Genomic DNA, 23,576 nt, shown 5'->3' with positions numbered 1-23,576 from the left:
AATTGGCAAAACAAAATATTTAAGGTAAACTAGGAGATTGGATCAGAGTTTTTAACTTACAGACAATTTAAAAGGTAGATCTAAAGAGGAGGATGTTCTTTTGAAAGTATCACAAGGAACGGTATTAGCTTCAGTACTGTTCATAATGGTTATTTTAGTTATTGACAGAGAAGTGAGAGAGAGCACAGGCAGATGGTGTGAGAGTGAGTAAAGCAATTGGGATTAGAAGACAAAAAATTACATAAGGACCTGAACTTTATATAAGTATGGGCAGCAAAGAACCTGATGGAATTTATGGAAGGAACTTTTGAGTTAATGTCATGGAATGATTAACAATAACTATAGATTGATAACTTCCTACAAAGACCCAATTTGGAAAATCATAGAAAGTGAAGAAAACATCAAAAATATAAAAGTTATTGTGCATAAGAAATGTGAATTCAAAGAGTGGCTTATTAAGAAGAACTTTAAACTTTTGGGAGACAGAAAGGTTATGATGAAAGTATTTGATCCATACATAAGATGTAAAATTGAATATTACTGTCTTATATCATCCAGTCAAACAAAAGGAGCATGCAAGGTTGAGAAAATTCAGATACACTTTATGAGGAAACCCGGCATTGGAACATTTTTCACTATCATGAAAAGTTGACAGAACTTGAACTTTACGGTTTGGAAAGAAAGAGATACATGGTAAGCTATGCATGGCAGCAAATTATGGGTATTCAGTATTATGCATCTTAACAAGGAAGAGTTCTTTAGTTATGGAGACTGTTGCTGGCCGCCCCTTTGAGGGAGTTCCTATTGGAATAGGTGTCAGAGATATTTCCAGGAGAAATATGAAACATGCATGAAAAAATTACAGAAACATGTAAAAGAAAATTCTATGTATGGATGAAGTCATTCCCAAATGAACCTATTATTGATAAAAATGGAATGTGCATATGGCGTAGAGAAGCAGTATGACGTTAACAAGATGTGTAGTGGGTGCTGTCTTCTAGCCCTGCTTGTTTAGCAGAATTGTGTCCTAAGCACCACTAGGTTGTTTGGCATTCCTTCTTTATCCACTTCTTACTTGTAGATCCTCTGTCTGTCCATCTGCCTTTACTCATCCTCACCATTTGTTCAGACCAGATTAGTACACCCTGATCATATCACTTAGACAAAGGAACTTTTCGTAGTTTTTCTCCTAACTGTATTATATAATATGCCATCTTGTGCAAAGCAGAGTTTCTTATGAGAAGTATCTTTTCCAAACAGTGTGAATATATTTAGAATTTACTGTTGACAAGCTGTATGACTTTACAAAAATGGTGTGTCACCTTCATACATTATGAATGCAAAGAGAGTTTGTTTTCTGAAGATGTATACATTTCTGATTTTCAGAACTTTTGGTGTAGCAGGAGAATCCAAGGTGCCTCTAGTAAATTTTCTTGTGGCTGTAGGTAACTTGCGATTTCGGGGTACTTCTGTGCTCTTCCGTGCCAGCATGTCAGTCATCTCCCATATAGTGCATAAATATGGACTAACCAGGTAATGTATTTTGTGATCTTGAGATATACTGACTCCTTACACTCATATTACCAGAGAATCACTATCAGAGTACTTTCAGATTGGAAAAACTTAGAAAGAAAAAGCAAATCTTGTGCTTGTGCTGTAAGTAGATAACACATCAGACATGTCTAGATAGCCTCATGGATGATAGCTAGTTCTTACTTATATTTCTTGTAGGAGTGTCTTGGTTGTTTGCCAAAAAAAAAAGCAGACCAGAACATAATTTTACTTACAAGAAGTGATATAGTGTAAGAGCTGCATGCATATAGTTGTGGGAATTTGAGGTAGGGAAATAAACAAAACAAAAGCAAGGCATTAAAGGGTAAAGAGAGTTTTAGTTAGATGGCATTAGAATTAGGAGACTCAAGATGCATTCCTCTGACCTAGGTAGCTTTCTTTTCTTTCTGCCTCACTATGCGTGGACTGCTAGCATTCTGTCCATGAACATAAAAAATCTCTCTCCCTGTCACACACAACACTTGACAACACTTAACTCACACAGCTCATTCTTCATAACTCTAGATTTCCTGTGGTGAGTGCTGTGGGCTAGCCCTGCCTTTTGGCAAAATGATAGGAGCAATAGATAGAAGTAGTGGGTAGGAACGTTTAGGTAGGATTATTAGGTAGAAACACCAGGTAGAAGTAGTAGGTAGGAACATGAGATAGAAGTAGTCATTTGGAACATTAGGTTGGAGCCTCTGCAAACACTGCAATGGCCTGTTAAGGGTGAGGCATTAAAGGCTAGGAAGTGGCACTGGATTTCACTGGTTATGGGGACTCTATTCCTGTGGCCACCCCCTTGAGGGAGTTCTTGAAGGGTGCAGGCATCAGAGATGTAGTAGTAGTAGTTGTAGTCATGATGCACAAGGTGAGCCATAAGTGATTTTGCACTGCAGTGAGCATTAACTCCACCCTTTAGAGTGAAATGATTATGCTTAGAGATCTGGTAGTGTAAAGGGGAAGCAGCGTTGGACAGTTGGGTATCAGAGAGAAGAAATATTCAGGGAAGGAGTTAAGCATTTTGTATTCAACAGAGCACGAGTTAGAATTAAGACTGTGAGTGTTGTAGAAGTAGATAAAAGATTAGCAAGGTCTCAGAGCTGCTCTGAATTGATGCAGAAGAATTATCAGTGGGTTGTGCTACCTCAGATTTCGAAAGAAAAAAGGTAAGAAAAATTAGGAAAAGATAAGAAAGATATGTGTGAATTATGTGTTATCAAATGTTGTTTGTAAGAAAAAGAGGGAGTTCTATTGGGGTTCAATATCAGCAACCCATATGTAGATGAGGAAAGAAAAAGAAAAGGCCATTTGGGTCTGAAAGGGGGTACATAACAATCACACTGAAAAAGATGCCTTTTACTGCTTCATTTGCCATCTTATTTTTTTTATATATATTTTTGTTTTAGATTGTTAAAATTCATTGGAGGATTATATATCAAAACCACAATGTACTTCTTTCTTACAGTTACTCTTTCCATTTTGTATTATATGATTGGGCCATTTTCCACTGTTTCCTGATATTATGGCTATATCCTATGGGTGTTTTTGAGGCATTGCCAATTTATGATTATTTGTTTGAACTGTAGAGAGAGGGAGTTTTACACTCTTGGAGTCCAAATCTTGAACATTAGATACTGTTGTACACCTAAACTGATGTGTGTTGTTCGCATTTACTACATCCTGTTTAAGTTTATTCTAATCATCAACATCTCTTAAACTATAAAAGTATTTCTCATGCTTGAGTTTATGTCATGTCTTCCAGTTTTCCTATCCCTTCATCTTATGAAGAACTGTTCACTTTCTTCATCATCATTCATCGTCATTCTATTGTAAAATTGTGATAGAGTCACCCTTCACTCTTCTATCTTTCATGGTTGACGTTTTTAAGGCGTCTGGTTTTTCCTGTAGTTCAGCTTCCTTCATTCTTGTACTGTCTTTGTTGCCTTCCTTTTGGACCTTTTCTAGTAGTTCTTTGTTGTTCTTTAAGTATGCTGACTAAACATGTATATCTTGAGCTACTTCTGTCCTAATGTATGATGAGAATAGCTGGATGAATATTTGCTATCCATCACTTGAAAGTAATTCACCCTCAAATCTCTCTCATAAACAGATTCCTGCAACTTATTTCACCATAGATGATATTCATATTGAGGCCATTTTTCCTGTGTCCCATCCTTATTATTTTGCATATACTGCGGAATGAATTTCATCAACTTGGTATGAGACTGACTTTGGCAGTTCCCTTAGTTTCCCTGTACATTTATCCTCACCTTCCTGCCATAGGAGTCCTTTGTGTTTTATATAGGGCACCTGCAGTACTCAGAAAGCTGATCACATCCACTGAGTGGGACCACAGGTTATAGTGTGGTGATGTTGTGGTCATGTTTATACAGGGAAAGTGCTTGGCAACTGAGCAGTAAGTGTTCATTGTCTTTATTATGGAACATGCATCATGGGCTTGAAAAGTCTTGAGATATGTTGAGTCACTGTTTGTAGTTTGTAGGGGGGTGTGCTTTCAGATGTGTGTATACCTGGTTGGGATGGTTTTTAAGACTGAGTTAGGTGGCAGCTGTTTAGTGCTTGTCAGGTCATCTCATTAGGTATATGTTTTGTTAGTGTTGTGTTTGCTGGGTATAGGGGATCTCTAAGTGTAGTTTGTTAAATGTGAAATAGGGATAAACTTTTTATTTCTGTTTTAGAGATGGTGGTTAATTGTGGTTTGGATTGGAAGGGTCTAGTGCTGTTGCAAAGAATCGAGTTTTGAGGATGTTGAAGAGGAACTGTATCGGAAAAGTAATTTCATTGTGTTGGTACTTTGCAGTGTTTATAATGAGATTTTGCCAAGAGGCAGGGTTAGCATGTAGCACTCACCACAGGAAAATAAAGTCATGAAGAGTGAGTTGTGTGAGTTACATATTGTATGGTGTTATGTATGAGATGGAGAGATTGTATGTTTGTGGACTGAAATCCAGCTGCCCACATGTGGGATAGATATTAAAAAAGATTGCTGCTTATACCAAAGGAGTGGCACTTGACAGCCAATGAAGTGCTGGGCAGCCAGTGATTGTTTTGAGGGCTTTTTGTTTTGTTTTCATTTTGGTTTTATTTGCTTTTGACAAGTCCTCTTCTTTTTTTCCCCCAAGTACATTTTGCTTATGACCTTTTTTTAGTGTACTTGATATGCACAATTACATTATTGAGAATCATAAAGAATCACAACTTTTGATATTTTGTGTACTGTATATTTATTAGCTGCTGATGTTAGTTTCTGTGAAATAGTATTGGTGTATGTGGTATGGTAAACCTTTTGGCACTGATATAAATAGGTAGGTACCTATTTAGGTTTAGTCTGTAATTTATTTGCCTTTAATATCTAGGAGGAAGGAAGCCCGAAGTCCATTTAGAAGTCCTGCCTCCCCTGGTCAGGACACCAAACGATTAAAAAGGAAGTCTCTCATGGGTCTTGAGAAAGATGTTGTGAAAAACTGTTCATCTGGATATAATGAAGCTTTAGACAAAGATTGTGTAGACCAAGATATGGTGATGCTCTCAGTTTGCAACACTTCTCAAGGTCAGAAAATGTATTTACATTTGTCATTCTGTCTACCTGTCTGTCATCATGAACTCTGATCTCAATAACCAGGGGGTGGATTGAGTGCTGTACTTGCTTCCTCTAAATCATAAACATCTTCAGCCCATGCCTAATGCAATAAAGTGAAACCTAGACTTCCATGCTTAAGTGCTTCTTCCATGTTGGTTTATCACACGAGATTATCATCTCCATTCACTCTACCTTCATATATGAAAAATTTCCTCAAATCTGATCCCCAAGCAATCCTTTAACATCATCAGAAATATCTTGAGGACTAATTAATTGTCTCACTGCATCTGTTCATCTCTTGGATAGTTTACCTGTTCTTGTACTATTTGATGTAGTACTAGATATTTTGACCAGCCTGTTATCTACTACACATTCTACATATGCTTTTATAATGATTTTTTCTTGCCATGTACTTTTCTCACATTTTGTTCTCTTTACTATCTTTCCTTTCAATTCCTATTATGATATGTATGTTGTCCAAATCTGCTACTGTTATTTGTTTTTCTTGCTCGATCGCCTTTTCCTGCATTAGCAAGGTGGTTCCAGGAACTGACAAAGAAAGGCCACATTTGCTTACATCCATTCTCTAGCTGTCATGTGTAATGCACTGAAACCACAGGTCCCTGTCCACAACTAGGCCCCTTAGACCTTTCCATGGTTTACCCTGGACACTTCATTGCTGTGATTCAGTCCATTAACAGTGTGTTGACCCCAGTATACCATCATTCCAACTCACTCTATCCTATGCATGCCATCCACTCTCCATGTTCAGGATTTTATTTCTCAAAATCTTTTTCTTTTCTTCCTTCCATTTTTAATTTGGTCTCCCCATTCTCCTTGTTCTCTCCACTTCTATCACATGTATACTCTTTGTCAACCTTTCATTACTCTTTCTCTCTATATGTCCATTTCAGCTCACCCTCCTCAGCTGTCTCAGCTACACTCATTATATTACCATACCTCTCTCTTACCCTTTCATTACTTAATCAAACCACCTCACAGCACATATTGTTGTATGGTTGCGAGGCGTGGGCTATGGATAGAGTTGTGCGCAGGAGGGTGGATGGGCTGAAATGAGATGTTTGAGGACAATATGTGGTGTGAGGTGGTTTGATCGAGTAAGTAATGTAAGGGTAAGGGAGATGTGTGGAAATAAAAAGAGCGTGGTTGAGAGAGCAGAAGAGGGTGTTTTGAAATGGTTTGGGCACATGGAGAGAATGAGTGAGGAAAGATTGACCAAGAGAATATATGTGTCAGAGGTGGAGGGAGCAAGGAGAAGTGGGAGACCAAATTGGAGGTGGAAGATGGAGTGAAAAAGATTTTGAGTGATCAGGGCCTAAACATGCAGGAGGGTGAAAGGCGGGCAAGGAATAGAGTGAATTGGATCGATGTGGTATACCGGGGTCGACGTGCTGTCAATGGATTGAATCAGGGTAAACCATGAAAATTTCTGTGGGGCCTGGATGTGGAAAGGGAGCTGTGGTTTCGGGCATTATTACAAGACAGCTAGAGACTGAGTGTGAATGAATGTGGCCTTTGTTGTCTTTTCCTAGCGCTACCTCACACACATGAGGGGGGAGGGGGATGTTATTCCATGTGTGGCGAGGTGGTGATGGGAATAAATAAAGGCAGACAGTATGAATTATGTACATGTGTATATATGTATTTGTCTGTGTGTGTATATATAAGTGTACATTGAGATGTATAGGTATGTATATTTGCGTGTGTGGATGTGTATGTATATACATGTGTGGGGGGGTGGGTTGGGCCATTTCTTTCGTCTGTTTCCTTGCGCTACCTCGCAAACGCGGAAGACAGCGACAAAGTAAAATAAATAAATGTAAATATATTTTATTTCCAACAAATACACATTCCTCTGCTCAGTCTTATCTATTGCCCATCCATTGCACTTGTATGATATCGATGGGACTACTGTTCCTTCAAACATACCCATTTTTGTCCTCCCAGATAACATTCTCCCCTTCCACACAATCTTCAGTGCTCCCAGAGCCTTCAGCCCCTTCCTAACCCTGTGACTCACTTGTGCTCCCATGGTTCCATCCGCTTTCATGTCGACTCCCAGATATCTAAATCATTTCACTTCCTCCAGTTTTTCTCCCTTCAAATTCACACCCCAAAATAACTTGTCTCTCAACCCTGCTGAATCTAATTACCTTGCTTTTATTTGCGCTCATTTTCAACTTTCAACTTTCTTCTTTCAAGCACTTCCAAACTCAGTCACCAACTTCTACAGTTCCTCACTCGAATTTGCTACCAGTGTTGGATTATCTGCAAACAACAGCTGTCTCACTTCCCAGGCCCTCTTATCCCCCTCAGACTGCATACTTGCCTCTCTCTCCAGGACTCCTGCATTTACCTCCCTTACCACTCCATCCATAAACAAATCAAACAACCATGGTAACATAACACACCTCTGCTGCAGACCAACCTTCAGTTGAAACCATTCACTCTCATCTATTCCTACTTGTGTACAAGCCTTGCACCCATGATAATATCGTCTTACCGCTTCTAGCATCTTTCCTCCCACATCATATGTTCTTAAGACTTTTCAAAACGCTTCTCTATTAACCCTATCATGTGCCTTCTCAGGATCCATAAATGCCACATACATATCCATCTGTTTTTCTGAATATTTCCCTTGCACACACACACACACACACACACACACACACACACACACACACACACACACACACACACATACACACACACACATACATTTATTTATTTTTTTTTTTTTGCAGCTGTCTCCCGCATTTGCGAGGTAGCGCAAGGAAACAGACGAAAGAAATGGCCCAACCCACCCCCATACACATGTATATACATATGTCCACACATGCAAATATACATACCTACACAGCTTTCCATAGTTTACCCCAGACGCTTCACATGCCCTGATTCAATCCACTGACAGCACATCAACCCCGGTATACCACATCGATCCAATTCACTCTATTCCTTGCCCTCCTTTCACCCTCCTGCATGTTCAGGCCCCGATCACACAAAATCTTTTTCACTCCATCTTTCCACCTCCAATTTGGTTTCCCACTTCTCCTCGTTCCCTCCACCTCCGACACATATATCCTCTTGGTCAATCTTTCCTCACTCATTCTCTCCATGTGCCCAAACCATTTCAAAACACCCTCTTCTGCTCTCTCAACCACGCTCTTTTTATTTCCACACATCTCTCTTACCCTTATGTTACTTACTCGATCAAACCACTTCACACCACACATTGTCCTCAAACATCTCATTTCCAGCACATCCATCCTCCTGCGCACAACTCTATCCATAGCCCACGCCTCGCAACCATACAACATTGTTGGAACCACTATTCCTTCAAACATACCCATTTTTGCTTTCCGAGATAATGTTCTCGACTTCCACATATTCTTCAAGGCTCCCAGAATTTTCGCCCCCTCCCCCACCCTATGATCCACTTCCGCTTCCATGGTTCCATCCGCTGCCAGATCCACTCCCAGATATCTAAAACACTTTACTTCCTCCAGTTTTTCTCCATTCAAATTTACCTCCCAATTGACTTGACCCTCAACCCTACTGTACCTAATAACCTTGCTCTTATTCACATTTACTCTTAACTTTCTTCTTTCACACACTTTACCAAACTCAGTCACAAGCTTCTGCAGTTTCTCACATGAATCAGCCACCAGCGCTGTATCATCAGCGAACAACAACTGACTCACTTCCCAAGCTCTCTCATCCCCAACAGACTTCATACTTGCCCCTCTTTCCAAAACTCTTGCATTCACCTCCCTAACAACCCCATCCATAAACAAATTAAACAACCATGGAGACATCACACACCCCTGCCGCAAACCTACATTCACTGAGAACCAATCACTTTCCTCTCTTCCTACACGTACACATGCCTTACATCCTCGATAAAAACTTTTCACTGCTTCTAACAACGTGCCTCCCACACCATATATTCTTAATACCTTCCACAGAGCATCTCTATCAACTCTATCATATGCCTTCTCCAGATCCATAAATGCTACATACAAATCCATCTGCTTTTCTAAGTATTTCTCACATACATTCTTCAAAGCAAACACCTGATCCACACATCCTCTACCACTTCTGAAACCACACTGCTCTTCCCCAATCTGATGCTCTGTACATGCCTTCACCCTCTCAATCAATACCCTCCCATATAATTTACCAGGAATACTCAACAAACTTATACCTCTGTAATTTGAGCACTCACTCTTATCCCCTTTGCCTTTGTACAATGGCACTATGCATGCATTCTGCCAATCCTCAGGCACCTCACCATGAGTCATACATACATTAAATAACCTTACCGACCAGTCGATAATACAGTCATCCCCTTTTTTTAATAAATTCCACTGCAGTACCATCCAAACCTGCTGCCTTGCCGGCTTTCATCTTCCGCAAAGCTTTTACTACCTCTTCTCTGTTTACCAAATCATTTCCCTAACCCTCTCACTTTGCACGCCACCTCGACCAAAACACCCTATATCTGCCACTCTATCATCAAACACATTCAACAAACCTCAAAATACTCACTCCATCTCCTTCTCACATCACCACTACTTGTTATCACCTCCCCATTTGCGCCCTTCACTGAAGTTCCCATACATTTATATAGTCATATTTCCACTCCGCATTAAAGAGAAACTGTCTATGGAAGTTGTTGGGTAAATCAAGTCATTGGGAATAAGTGTTTGTTCAGTTATAACGATAAGTTACAACAAAAGGATTGAGTGCCATTACTTTTACCTTGAATTTACTTTGCATTAACTTCTTACATCTTTATCACCTCACCCAAATTTTTCAGGAGTTATGATGTGTGCTTTCATTCCACTTCTCTTAATATATCTACTTTGCTTTTTCATTTTTTCTCTTATAATTTAGTTGCACAATATTTGATGTAAAAGGGTAACATGTTTATAACTCATATCATTTGATAAAAAAGATTTTTACTTATCATAATCCTTCGTGCATACCTGTCTCATTTTTTTTGTTGGAAGCATATCAGCTATTTTCTTGTCATCCCTACCTTGTAAGTATCTGTTCTATATGTTTAAGGGCATAATTATATTGGAAATATTTATTAGCAACACTCATATGTGCTGAAGCTCATTTTCCTCACTGTCGCATCATTGTCATTTTCACTTAGGACCTTATTTACCAGTCACTTAGTCCTCTCTCATGCCCATCATAGTTACTTTATCCTTAGATACACTTCCTCAGTTTTTCTTTCAAATTTCAGTGGAAACTGTATAATTCATTTGAAGTGACACTTCTTCCAGTACAGAAAAAGAAACCTAAAATAGAGTGTGTTCAAATGATAAGGTTGGGCCTTAGGTGGCAGCTTGAATTCTCCTTATGTTTGTTAGTGTGTGATGTTATATTCTATGACTTATTTTGCTAGATGACATTTCATTCTGTACACATGTAAACGCACAAAAGACTGAGGGTTTTTTTCAGGCATGTAGTGAGTTGTAGTCGGTAGGCATCCACTGACCAGAGGGATATATCATTGATAAAACCTATGTGGGCATCAGGAGGATTAGTGATGGTTGCATAATGAGCTAGCACTTCAGTTGTTGTTAGGTTGCACACCTCTTACCCAGGTAGCTGTCTTTTCTTTCTGCCTGACTCACATGTGGACTGCTAACATTCTGTCCACATGCATACAACTTCTTTGACACAATCACCCAACTCATTCTTTGTAACTTTAGATTTTCCTGTTGTGAGTGCTATGCACTAGCCCTACCTTATGGTAGGAGCAATAGATGAAAGTAGTAGATAGGAACATTATGCAAGAACCTTAGGTAGAAGCATTAAGTTGGAATATTAGATAGACACATTTGGTAGAAGTAGTGATCAAAACCTTAGATAGGAGCCTCAGGAAACACTGTGCTAGAGTTACCCTTTACCAGTGGCCTGTTAAGGGTGAGGCTCTGAAGCCTAAAAAGCTGTAATAGAATTCACCAGTTATGGAGACCTTTTTGCTATGGCCATCCCCTTGAGGGAGGTCCTAAAGGGAAAGGAATGGGCATCAGAGATATGAATAGATAGATTGATTTCACATCTCATACATATCATTTACATGTTTTTTACACTTAATGGGAGTTCCCGACTTATGAGCATCCAGCCTGTGAACACCCATGCTGAAGAACATGTTCAAAAAAATTGTTTAATTCCAGTCCAAAATACAGTTGATTACTCATTATTATGAAGTGTAGTACTACTTAAATTTGCATATTTTAATTATTTGTTGCTTGATATGATGTTTTATCAACATATTTTTTCACAGAAGAATTTTTGATAAATCATTATGGTCAGATATCATCACTTACTCCAATTTTCTGGGAATTATTGATATTTGTACATATTTTCCATCTACAAACAGTTGAGCTGAGCTAATGAACAGGGTCCAGGGAGTGTAACGTGTTTTTAAGTTTGGGACCTTTAGTATATGCTTTTATATATTATGCACATTATTTACATATCTTTTTTATAGACTGAACATTATTTAGGTGAATTAATGAAAATTTGAATATATATTCATCAAAGATGTAAATACTAAAACAAACAAAAAATATTTTTATTCTGAAGGTAATTTCAATAGTTGGCATGTAGTTCAAGCCTTCTGCTACAGACATAGATACACTTTTGTGATGATTTAAGAGTGTCTGGATCATGATATTTTTAATAGCAGTGATTTAGGTTGCTAATAACATCTGTGAATAAGAGATGGGATCATGCATCAGCTAGGAATTGAAAGGAGGATGGGAAACTTAAAACCTCATTTGAGACAAATACTAATGTTTGTTGATTCCTCTTGTGAGGCTCAGAGCAATGTAAGAATCAATTTCCCTCTCTGTTCTGTTACATGGTGGATATGCAACTGTTATAATCATATTCATCAATTTACACTTGAATTTCACTTGTTCCTTATATGTTTGCAGTGAAACAGCTTTCAAAACCATACATCTTTCTTGAGATTTACCATATCTTCCCTTACATAGACTTCTTTATCATCTACTCTATTCAGACACAAATCATTCCTTATTTATGAGTCAGATGCACTTATCACACTTCAGCTAACCACCTTAAAGATATCATACAAATACCATCCATTCACGTGAATTCATCCATTACTCCTTTCATATTTCATTTACCTAAACAATCCTTATAGCTTCCCATTAATGTTTGTAGGCAGGAATCTCATATCTGAGATTATTTACCCATACTCATATTGTGAGACAACAGTCTGCAGACCATGGGTTTTCATTCCTAAGCCTACTGGCTGGCATAGGACAGATATTCCTTGCTCTTAGGACGAGACATCCTGTCTTGCAACCCTGTTACAGAGTTCCTTAATTTTCTTTCCTCCTTGCCTTAAGAAATCTTCTTTACCTATGACTACTATCAGTACCTATGACCACTATCCTCATTTTCATATACCCACTGTGTCTTTCTTTTTACATCTCTTCTGTCCTTAGGACCATATTTTTCAGTACTTAATCTTTTACATTATTGTTTATTGCCCTTATATACCACAATAATTACCTAATTTTGTACCTGATTCAATTCTTTTATTTCTGGATTGATGTAAGTTTAAAAGTATCTCATTTACCTGGACTTTAAAGTAAATTGTATTGTAACATTTATGTAGAGTATATCCCCCTTTTCTGGTAAACTTTGGAACAATGCACTGATTACTTTTCCATATCATTGCATTCTGAAGAGTAAAAGCAATGTGAATACGTTTCAAGACACTTTGATATCTTATCCCTTATTTCCTGCTTCATTACTAAATTCACTGCACAGAAATTTAAGTTTTATTATCAAGGAATTGTTGACATTAACATTATGGTTTCCTTGAAATTTGCAGCATCTATACCACTGAGTGATGGAGCATTTCAGAGTCCAGATTCTAGTAACTACACACTTGCCCAACACACAGTGAAGGTGCGAAGGTCAGGCCAGATCACAGATATTCATCTCTTACTTGATATGGAACGTAAGTTACCTGTGAATTAATTTTACTGTTTTTTAATGTGATTTAGTTATATCCTAAAAATATCAAGACATTTTTGTTTCTCTTAGATATTATTGTTAACTCATATGAACAGTATGTAGTGTAACAGAAACACATTTTTTTTTTTTTTACATAGATGGAACCTTTTTTATCCCTAGGGACAGGGGAGAAAGAATACTTCCCACATATTTCTTGTGTTTCGTAGAAGGCGATTAAAAAGAGGGGCTGGAAATCCTTCCCTCTTGTTTTATTATTCCAAAAGAAGGAACAGAAAAGGGGCCAAGTGAGGATTTTCACTCTAAGGCTCAGTCATATGTTCTTGATGCTAACTCTCTAATGCAGAAAATAATGAATGTATAAAAAAGAAAAATGGATTTTTTGCATATAGTGTTTAGTGCATATTGTGATTTGTTACAATATGTTACAAACATGAAAACACCTTGATGTATGTATATCCATTGTTTATTGTGTTGAAAACATTCAGTCATTAATGTATTTTGAGTTAAGGATGATGGTGTATGATTTTTATTGAGTAAAAGAGGTAGAATTTAAAGTAGCCACATAGGTTAATTGGAACTCTTTCAGGTGCTGGTGAAGTGTGTGATACAGGGTTTGATGTTGATGAGGTCTCATGTGACCCTAACGGAGATACAAGAAGTACAAAGGATTGTCATCTTATTTCTCCAAAACCAAGTCAGTTGCGAAATCGAATGATTGATAGATTCCAGTCAGTCGAAGCATTTAACCTAAGGTCTCTTCCTAATGAAATGGTTACAGCCTTACGCTTCTTTGAACATGAAAAACATAACAAGCCATCTTTAGATTGGGGAGAGGTTTGTGTAATAGCTTTGCTTATTCACTTTTTGTGATGTTATGTTTAGAAATGATGTACATATAAGCATTTCATCGATCTCTGTTCTTGTTATTAATTGGTCCCTCTCTTCATCATATTGCCTTTTTTAGTATTCAGGGCCTTGTAAAAGATAAGAAATTTATTCACACTTTAATGTACATTCATTTATGCATCCCTGGGATCGTTGAATTCTTTGGGCGGCCTCACCTTAACATGGTCTGCTAGCATTCTATCCATAAACATAAAGTCTCTCATTATCACACACAACATGTGACATCACTTAGCTAACACAATTCATTCTTTGCAACTCTAGGATTTTCTTTGATGAGCTTTATGTGCTAGCCCTGCCTTTTGGCAATAGATAAAAGTAGTAGGAAGGAACATTACTATGGAGCATTTGGTAGTAGAAGGTAGGTACATAAGATGAGAGCATTAGGTAAAAGTAGTTGGTTGGAACATTAGGCAGGAACATTAGGTAGAAGTAGGTGGTACAAACATTAGGTAGGAGCCTCTGAAAGCAATGCGTTAGAGTTGCCTTCTGCCAGTGGCAAGGGTGAGGCACTAAAGACTAAGAAGTGGCATTGGAGTTCACCAGTTATAGAGACTCTTTTGCCATGCCACCTCCTTGAGGGAGTTCCTGAAGAGAATGGGCACCAGAGATTTGAATAGATAGAATTGTTATTATTATTATTTTTTTTATTTTACTTTGTCGCTGTCTCCCGCGTTTGCGAGGTAGCGCAAGGAAACAGACGAAAGAAATGGCCCAACCCCCCCCCCATACACATGTATATACATACGTCCACACACGCAAATATACATACCTACACAGCTTTCCATGGTTTACCCCAGACGCTTCACATGCCTTGATTCAATCCACTGACAGCACGTCAACCCTGGTATACCACATCGCTCCAATTCACTCTATTCCTTGCCCTCCTTTCACCCTCCTGCATGTTCAGGCCCCGATCACACAAAATCTTTTTCACTCCATCTTTCCACCTCCAATTTGGTCTCCCTCTTCTCCTCGTTCCCTCCACCTCCGACACATATATCCTCTTGGTCAATCTTTCCTCACTCATTCTCTCCATGTGCCCAAACCACTTCAAAACACCCTCTTCTGCTCTCTCAACCACGCTCTTTTTATTTCCACACATCTCTCTTACCCTTACGTTACTCACTTGATCAAACCACCTCACACCACACATTGTCCTCAAACATCTCATTTCCAGCACATCCATCCTCCTGCGCACAACTCTATCCATAGCCCACGCCTCGCAACCATACAACATTGTTGGAACCACTATTCCTTCAAACATACCCATTTTTGCTTTCCGAGATAATGTTCTCGACTTCCACACATTCTTCAAGGCCCCCAGAATTTTCGCCCCCTCCCCCACCCTATGATCCACTTCCGCTTCCATGGTTCCATCTGCTGCCAGATCCACTCCCAGATATCTAAAACACTTCACTTCCTCCAGTTTTTCTCCATTCAAACTCACCTCCCAATTGACTTGACCCTCAACCCTACTGTACCTAATAACCTTGCTCTTATTCACATTTACTCTTAACTTTCTTCTTCCACACACTTTACCAAACTCAGATAGAATTGTTAAAAACTAATTATTAGTGGGCAGAAATCCTAAAATTCTTTTAATTGATTAAGCAGTTATTTTCAGTGTAATACAGGTCAAACCTTTATTATGTGGCATCAGTGAGACCTGGCTGATGCTAGATTTTGGGAAATTTTGAATTCTGGGAGGTTATGTACATGAACTGCCATTGTCATCTTGAAAATTTCCAGGATTTATAAAACTGAAAGTTGTGGAATTGGATGCTATTACTTGGTCCCTATCACATGAATTAGGGCAACATCTGTGTATAGCTAAATACAGCTGATTGAGCCACTCTTTTTGATTTTTTGATATTATTATACGTGATCGCTGTTTCCCGTGTCTGCGAGGTAGCACCAGGAAACAGACGAAGAATAGCCCATCCACTCATATACACACATATATATATATATATTTTTTTTTTTCCGCTGTCTCCCGCGTTTGCGAGGTAGCGCAAGGAAACAGACGAAAGAAATGGCCCAACCCGCCCCCATACACATGTATATACATACGTCCACACTCGCAAATATACATACCTACACAGCTTTCCATGGTTTACCCCAGACGCTTCACATGCCTTGATTCAATCCACTGACAGCACGTCAACCCTGGTATACCACATCGCTCCAATGCACTCTATTCCTTGCCCTCCTTTCACCCTCCTGCATGTTCAGGCCCCGATCACACAAAATCTTTTTCACTCCATCTTTCCACCTCCAATTTGGTCTCCCTCTTCTCGTTCCCTCCACCTCCGACACATATATCCTCTTGGTCAATCTTTCCTCACTCATTCTCTCCATGTGCCCAAACCATTTCAAAACACCCTCTTCTGCTCTCTCAACCACGCTCTTTTTATTTCCACGCATCTCTCTTACCCTTACGTTACTTACTCGATCAAACCACCTCACACCACACATTGTCCTCAAACATCTCATTTCCAGCACATCCATCCTCCTGCGCACAACTCTATCCATAGCCCACGCCTCGCAACCATACAACATTGTTGGAACCACTATTCCTTCAAACATACCCATTTTTGCTTTCCGAGATAATGTTCTCGACTTCCACACATTCTTCAAGGCTCCCAGAATTTTCGCCCCCTCCCCCACCCTATGATCCACTTCCGCTTCCATGGTTCCATCCGCTGCCAGATCCACTCCCATATATATATATATATATATACATAAAGGCCCATACATGCACATATACACACGTATACAGATCAACATATACACATATACATACATATGCATACACATACACAGATATATACAAACCTGAGAAGCTTTGTATGTTCTTTTTCTTGTTTTATTTTACTTTTTTCACAATGGCTATGATTGGGATATGTTTTGCTCTGTGCTGTGTCAGTTACTAGAAAAGAAAATATCGATGCAAATTGTTTTTTGATTGATTAGTGCAATAGTAACTCTTTATGAATGGATAAGTTATTTTTCAAATTAATGATATGCATATTTCACTTATACTAATAGGTTGATATGGTAAAACTGGGTCAGTATATCACCTCTCTCTGCTGTGCTACAAAGGAGCTGTTTGAGAATGAGTCACGTCTATTATGGCTATCCACTCCATGTTATATCTTGGGTAAGTTTGAAGTGTGAAGTGTCTTACCACTTTTTTTATCATATGATTTAATGAAACATCACTTTATCCTTAAACCTTTGTGGTAGAGTAAATCTTCCAGTCTTGTTATACGGTTATAGCATCATTAGAAAATGAAGCAGGCTTGGTTGGATATATCCAAGAAAGATATTGTCAGATGAATTCAGATGATTTACAGATTTTTCTTGCTTAGATATGCAGTCAGAATGCATTACAGACCTTGATAAGATCATTCTAATAGTTGTGAATTCAGTGTAAATCCTTTGTATTCTTTATTTAACTTAAGTCTAAGTTCACTTTCATCCAACCTTACAGTTAATGTGATCATCAGAAAATTACTTGTTCCTTCATCCATGTTCCTTTAAATCTTTACATGTAAAATGTAATGCTAGCTCATTTATTCCTGGGGCTGTCAGCTTATGATCATGTTCTGTGGGGAGTGGCTTCTGTCTTGGATTTCTTAAGAATTCTTTGTTTGTTGAGTGTATTTTAAAGGGTGTAGGGCTTTCACAAGAAAATTTCTATCAAGTGATTCCATTGTTTAAATCTGAGTGATCTCTCTTATGTGGCTGGGGGTATGCTGTCTTCAGTAGAGGACAATGCAGAAGGTATAGGGGCAATTAGGCTTGTCTGGAAGTTTAGGTATGAAGGTTTTTAAAGATTGAAAAAGCATTTCTTTATCAGATGCAGAGCCATACAAGCATCTATGTATTTTCTTGTCCCTTCCTTTCCCCTCTATGCAGAGCCATACAAGCATATATGTATTTTCTTGTCCCTTCCTTTCCCCTCTCTTCTTATTGAAAAACCATTTCTTTGGGGTGCACAGTTACAGGCAAAAGGCACAAATTCCAGTGGTAAGTGAATGATGAGAATTAGTGGTTGGTTGGTGTCACCTTGTCACCATGCCATGATGTCACAGTCCCATGCAAGCAGCTATGTGGTATCTGGATCTCTATCTGCATGCATCTGATGGCTTCTCCGACAGCATTCTAGTTGTAGGGGGTGATATCCTTTTAGATAAACCCTGTGTGGAGGAAGAAATAACAAGGTTTTACCCACCTACAATCAAGTGCTCCCCCTGATGGTCACAGTGGTCTGCCTTTGGCAGAAAATAGTTTTTGACAATTTAAAACCTACGTGTATAGATGATTATAATGGAGTGATTGAGAAAAGACAATTGTTTAACAAAGCTTTGGGTGAAGGTAGAAGTAGAATGTGAAAAATTCAGACAAGATAGTGGCATTCATCAGTTTTTACTACAGGAAATTGCGTAGAGATAAAAAGGTAGAGTTAGAGTGTAATTTAAGTAATTCTAATTTCTCTGTCAAGGTGAACATCATTGCAGGTGACCTTCATGGAAATTATCGAGACCTAGTATGCTTTGAAAAAGCCCTCTGGAGAGTGGGTCCACATCTTACACCAGCAAACTTTTTATTTCTTGGAGATTATGTTGACAGGGGTGATTTTGGCATCGAGGTGGGTGTTACTTCTTATCAGTTCATCATGATTATACTTACTTTTTACCAATTCATGTAATTGGTTACAAGAAAATCTCTGTACACATTACAGTTAGGTATCTCTGTACTACTTTTAATGTATTACCTGATGGGATAACAAAAGAGGAGAATGAGAATTAAGAGTGGTGCTTAACATCCTGCACTGTATATCCTTAAACTTTGGGTACATGATATCATCCTCTGTATTTTTACAAGCACAAGGTACATTGTTAAGATGATGGTTATAGATAGTTTGTTAATTGTTGTTTGTTTGCCTGGGGATAGTGAATGTATGGGAGGTGAGGTATTGATGTTCAATGTTTTTATCGGGAAGGTTACATATTGGGCATGAGGGGTCCTGTAACATGTTGAATCAGTGTTTCTATTGTGGAATAGATGAAAGATGTCCACAGTTCAGGTGAGTAAATATGACTCATGTTTGTCTATAGAGTACAGTTTCAGATGGATGCTTTTTGGTGGGATGGCATTCAAGACTGAGTTGGGTGGCAGTTGTATAGTATTTGTTGGGTAAATTGATGTAAGTGTTTTGTTAAGGTGGTGTTAGTTGGAGCTGAGGAAATTATCTCTAAGTACAATATAAGTGTTTGGAATGTGAGTTTTTTATTTCTACCTGTATAGAGGTTGATGGGTGGTTATGATGTGGCATAGATGGGAGAGATCTAATGCTGTTGCTTAAAATTGGGTGCCCATCATTGCAACATGGAATTTTATCAGAGGGATCTTTATTTCATTGCGTAGGTGTTTTATTTTTAATGATAGTTGTATTGCCAGGAGTTGTTCTTAGTTATCTGCTTTGAATGTAGATGTTTGGCTTTGAAAGATTAAATATCTAGATAGGTTGAGGAATTGTTTAAAGTGGAGTATATGAATTTGTTATAGAGGCTAATGAGAAATTCTTATTCCTGTCTGAAGTTGGTATCATTTAATATGTTATGAATTTTTGTGTTGATAATGATGATGGTGTAAGTGAATGTCATTTGTGTGTCCTGTGTGATGCCTAGTATGGTTGGTGTTTTCTTGGGTGGGAGTGGGTGATCATTCAGGGTTATGTGACGGTGCAAGTTAGATTTCATTTAAGTGTATGGTTTAGAGGATGAAGCTGGATTTTTTTGGAAGTGTGGTCATTATGTTTTGTGTGAGTCATTGTTGTAATTGTGTGATGTAATGCTGCATGTTTATATTGCTTAGTGCTGGAATGTTGTGTTATAATTATGAGGTCATTTGCATTGAGTACATTTATATCGTAATCGGTAGGGGACAAGGTGGAGGTCATGAAAGAAGAGATTGAAGAAAGTTCAGGGACTCATTGTCAAGCTTGAGGATTTTGAAAGTGTGGCCTTTTTGGATGTCTACAGGCTTGGTATTTGACAATAAACTTGGCCAATGATTTTTTATTTTCATTGTGGTTAGTGTTTTGTATCTTTTGTGTGAGAATATGTTGGTATAGTGTTATATGCCTTGCTGATGCCTGTTGCTGCTGATATTATGTGGAAGTTAGTTAGTGGCTTGTTGCAGCAATCCAGAATGTGTTGTGCGAGGATTATGTGCAGTGTGATAATGAAGTGTTTGAAATAAAGCCATTTTAAGTACACCCATCCCTCATTATATGTAGGGTCAAGTTCTGTAAAAACCTCACACAAAGGGAAATTGCACTTAGCGAATCAATAAACATATAGAGAAAAATGGGTTGTGTGCGCCACAGTGAGATATAATGTCACAAATGTATTTTGACCAGATTTTTATCGTATTAGTATCTTGAGAAATTTTAAAAAGATTAGCAAGAATGTCATTTGATAGATTTTGGACAGCTCATAGATCTTCTGAGGTTTAGATCTAATTTGAAGATTGCTAAGGCTGCTCTTCTTTCCTCTCATGTTCTATGTACAATGAGAGCATTTTTTCCACCTTCTCCATAGTTGGATTTCTAGCTTTTGTGGTTACCCTGGCAGACAGTGAAGGAGACTGGTCCACAACACTTCTAATTTTCTCCGCATTCTTCTTTTGTTGCAGATTGTAGAGTCACCTAGGTTGTAAACATACCCAAGTGCTGATGCTCTGTCACCAGCATCAGCACATTATAAAACTTCTAGCTTCATATTTAAGGTCATAAAGTTTCTTCCATTTAGTTGCTTGTCCGGGGTAGGAGTAGATGTTGCTGGAAGTTTGAATGTCATATTAACACAGTAGGTTGCAGGAAAATCACAGTAGCAAGTATATCCAAATTGCATAATTAGCACAGATCAGCACACAACAGTAGTAACTGTGAGACCAACCTGTTGATGGGAACTTGGAGTGTACCAACTACGACCCACACTTACCCCACCCACCAACCCCCACTGAAGTTTTGGTGCACTTTCTACCATACAGATCCACATAGTAATGAAATTTTACCACATAAAAAGAGGGACAGGTAGAAGCAGGTTCCTTGCAGAGTGTGTTTATGTGCGTATATGGGTATTATGTATATATACAAGTATATGAATGGATGGGCCATTCTTCATCTGTTTCCTAGTGCTACCTCACTGACACGGGAAACAGCGATTATGTATAATAAAAAAGATTATGAAATATATTGTATTTATTATACTTGATCACTGTTTCCTGCATCAGTGAGGTAGTGCCAGGAAACAGACAAAGAATGGCCCGTCCACTCATATACACACACATATATATATATATATATATATATATATATATATATATATATATATATATATCATATGCCTTCTCCAGATCCATAAATGCTACATACAAATCCATTTGCTTTTCTAAGTATTTCTCACATACATTCTTCAAAGCAAACACCTGATCCACACATCCTCTACCACTTCTGAAACCACACTGCTCTTCCCCAATCTGATGCTCTGTACATGCCTTCACCCTCTCAATCAATACCCTCCCATATAATTTACCAGGAATACTCAACAAACTTATACCTCTGTAATTTGAGCACTCACTCTTATCCCCTTTGCCTTTGTACAACGGCACTATGCAAGCATTCCGCCAATCCTCAGGCACCTCACCATGAGTCATACATACATTAAATAACCTTACCAACCAGTCAACAATACAGTCACCCCCTTTTTTAATAAATTCCACTGCAATACCATCCAAACCTGCTGCCTTGCCGGCTTTCATCTTCCGCAAAGCTTTTACTACCTCTTCTCTGTTTACCAAATCATTTTCCCTAACCCTCTCACTTTGCACACCACCTCGACCCAAACACCCTATATCTGCCACTCTGTCATCAGACACATTCAACAAACCTTCAAAATACTCATTCCATCTCCTTCTCACATCACCACTACTTGTTATCACCTCCCCATTTACGCCCTTTACTGAAGTTCCCATTTGCTCCCTTGTCTTACGCACCCTATTTACCTCCTTCCAGAACATCTTTTTATTCTCCCTAAAATTTACTGATAGTCTCTCACCCCAACTCTCATTTGCCCTTTTTTTCACCTCTTGCACCTTTCTCTTGACCTCCTGTCTCTTTCTTTTATACTTCTCCCACTCAATTGCATTTTTTCCCTGCAAAAATCGTCCAAATGCCTCTCTCTTCTCTTTCACTAATACTCTTACTTCTTCATCCCACCACTCACTACCCTTTCTAAACAGCCCACCTCCCACTCTTCTCATGCCACAAGCATCTTTTGCGCAATCCATCACTGATTCCCTAAATACATCCCATTCCTCCCCCACTCCCCTTACTTCCATTGTTCTCACCTTTTTCCATTCTGTACACAGTCTCTCCTGATACTTCTTCACACAGGTCTCCTTCCCAAGCTCACTTACTCTCACCACCTTCTTCACCCCAACATTCACTCTTCTTTTCTGAAAACCCATACTAATCTTCACCTTAGCCTCCACAAGATAATGATCAGACATCCCTCCAGTTGCACCTCTCAGCACATTGACATCCAAAAGTCTCTCTTTCGCACGCCTGTCCATTAACACGTAATCCAATAACGCTCTCTGGCCATCTCTCCTACTTACATAAGTATACTTATGTATATCTCGCTTTTTAAACCAGGTATTCCCAATCATCAGTCCTTTTTCAGCACATAAATCTACAAGCTCTTCACCATTTCCATAGAGATGCTCTGTGGAAGGTATTAAGAATATATGGTGTGGGAGGCAAGTTGTTAGAAGCAGTGAAAAGTTTTTATCGAGGATGTAAGGCATGTGTACGTGTAGGAAGAGAGGAAAGTGACTGGTTCTCAGTGAATGTAGGTTTGCGGCAGGGGTGTGTGATGTCTCCATGGTTGTTTAATTTGTTTATGGATGGGGTTGTTAGGGAGGTAAATGCAAGAGTTTTGGAAAGAGGGGCAAGTATGAAGTCTGTTGGGGATGAGAGAGCTTGGGAAGTGAGTCAGTTGTTGTTCGCTGATGATACAGCGCTGGTGGCGGATTCATGTGAGAAACTGCAGAAGCTGGTGACGGAGTTTGGTAAAGTGTGTGGAAGAAGAAAGTTAAGAGTAAATGTCAATAAGAGCAAGGTTATTAGGTACAGTAGGGTTGAGGGTCAAGTCAATTGGGAGGTGAGTTTGAATGGTGAGAGGCTGGAGGAAGTGAAGTGTTTTAGATATCTGGGAGTGGATCTGTCAGCGGATGGAACCATGGAAGCGGAAGTGGATCATAGGGTGGGGGAGGGGGCGAAAAAATTTTGGGAGCCTTGAAAAATGTGTGGAAGTCGAGAACATTATCCCGGAAAGCAAAAATGGGTATGTTTGAAGGAATAGTAGTTCCAACAATGTTGTAT

At 38.8% G+C, this 23,576-nt stretch overlaps 1 protein-coding gene across 2 annotated transcripts in view; it reads left to right on the top strand.

Moving 5' to 3' along the window:
• The window catches only part of LOC139753314 (uncharacterized), a 57,337-nt gene that overhangs the window by 22,280 nt on the left and 11,481 nt on the right, over positions 1–23,576 (top strand). For both annotated transcript variants that reach the window (XM_071669626.1, XM_071669627.1), the window contains exons 8-13: positions 1,387–1,533; positions 4,932–5,125; positions 13,068–13,196; positions 13,800–14,047; positions 17,168–17,279; positions 18,643–18,773. In XM_071669626.1, coding sequence (XP_071525727.1) covers positions 1,387–1,533; positions 4,932–5,125; positions 13,068–13,196; positions 13,800–14,047; positions 17,168–17,279; positions 18,643–18,773 — 961 coding nt within the window. The remainder of the gene's footprint in view (positions 1–1,386; positions 1,534–4,931; positions 5,126–13,067; positions 13,197–13,799; positions 14,048–17,167; positions 17,280–18,642; positions 18,774–23,576) is intronic.

This window comes from Panulirus ornatus, chromosome 14, assembly GCF_036320965.1.
Source record: "Panulirus ornatus isolate Po-2019 chromosome 14, ASM3632096v1, whole genome shotgun sequence".
In the NCBI taxonomy this organism is placed as follows: Eukaryota; Metazoa; Arthropoda; class Malacostraca; order Decapoda; family Palinuridae; genus Panulirus; species Panulirus ornatus.
The sequence above is the reverse complement of the archived record's forward strand: the minus strand, read 5'-3'. Positions and strand labels throughout refer to the sequence as shown.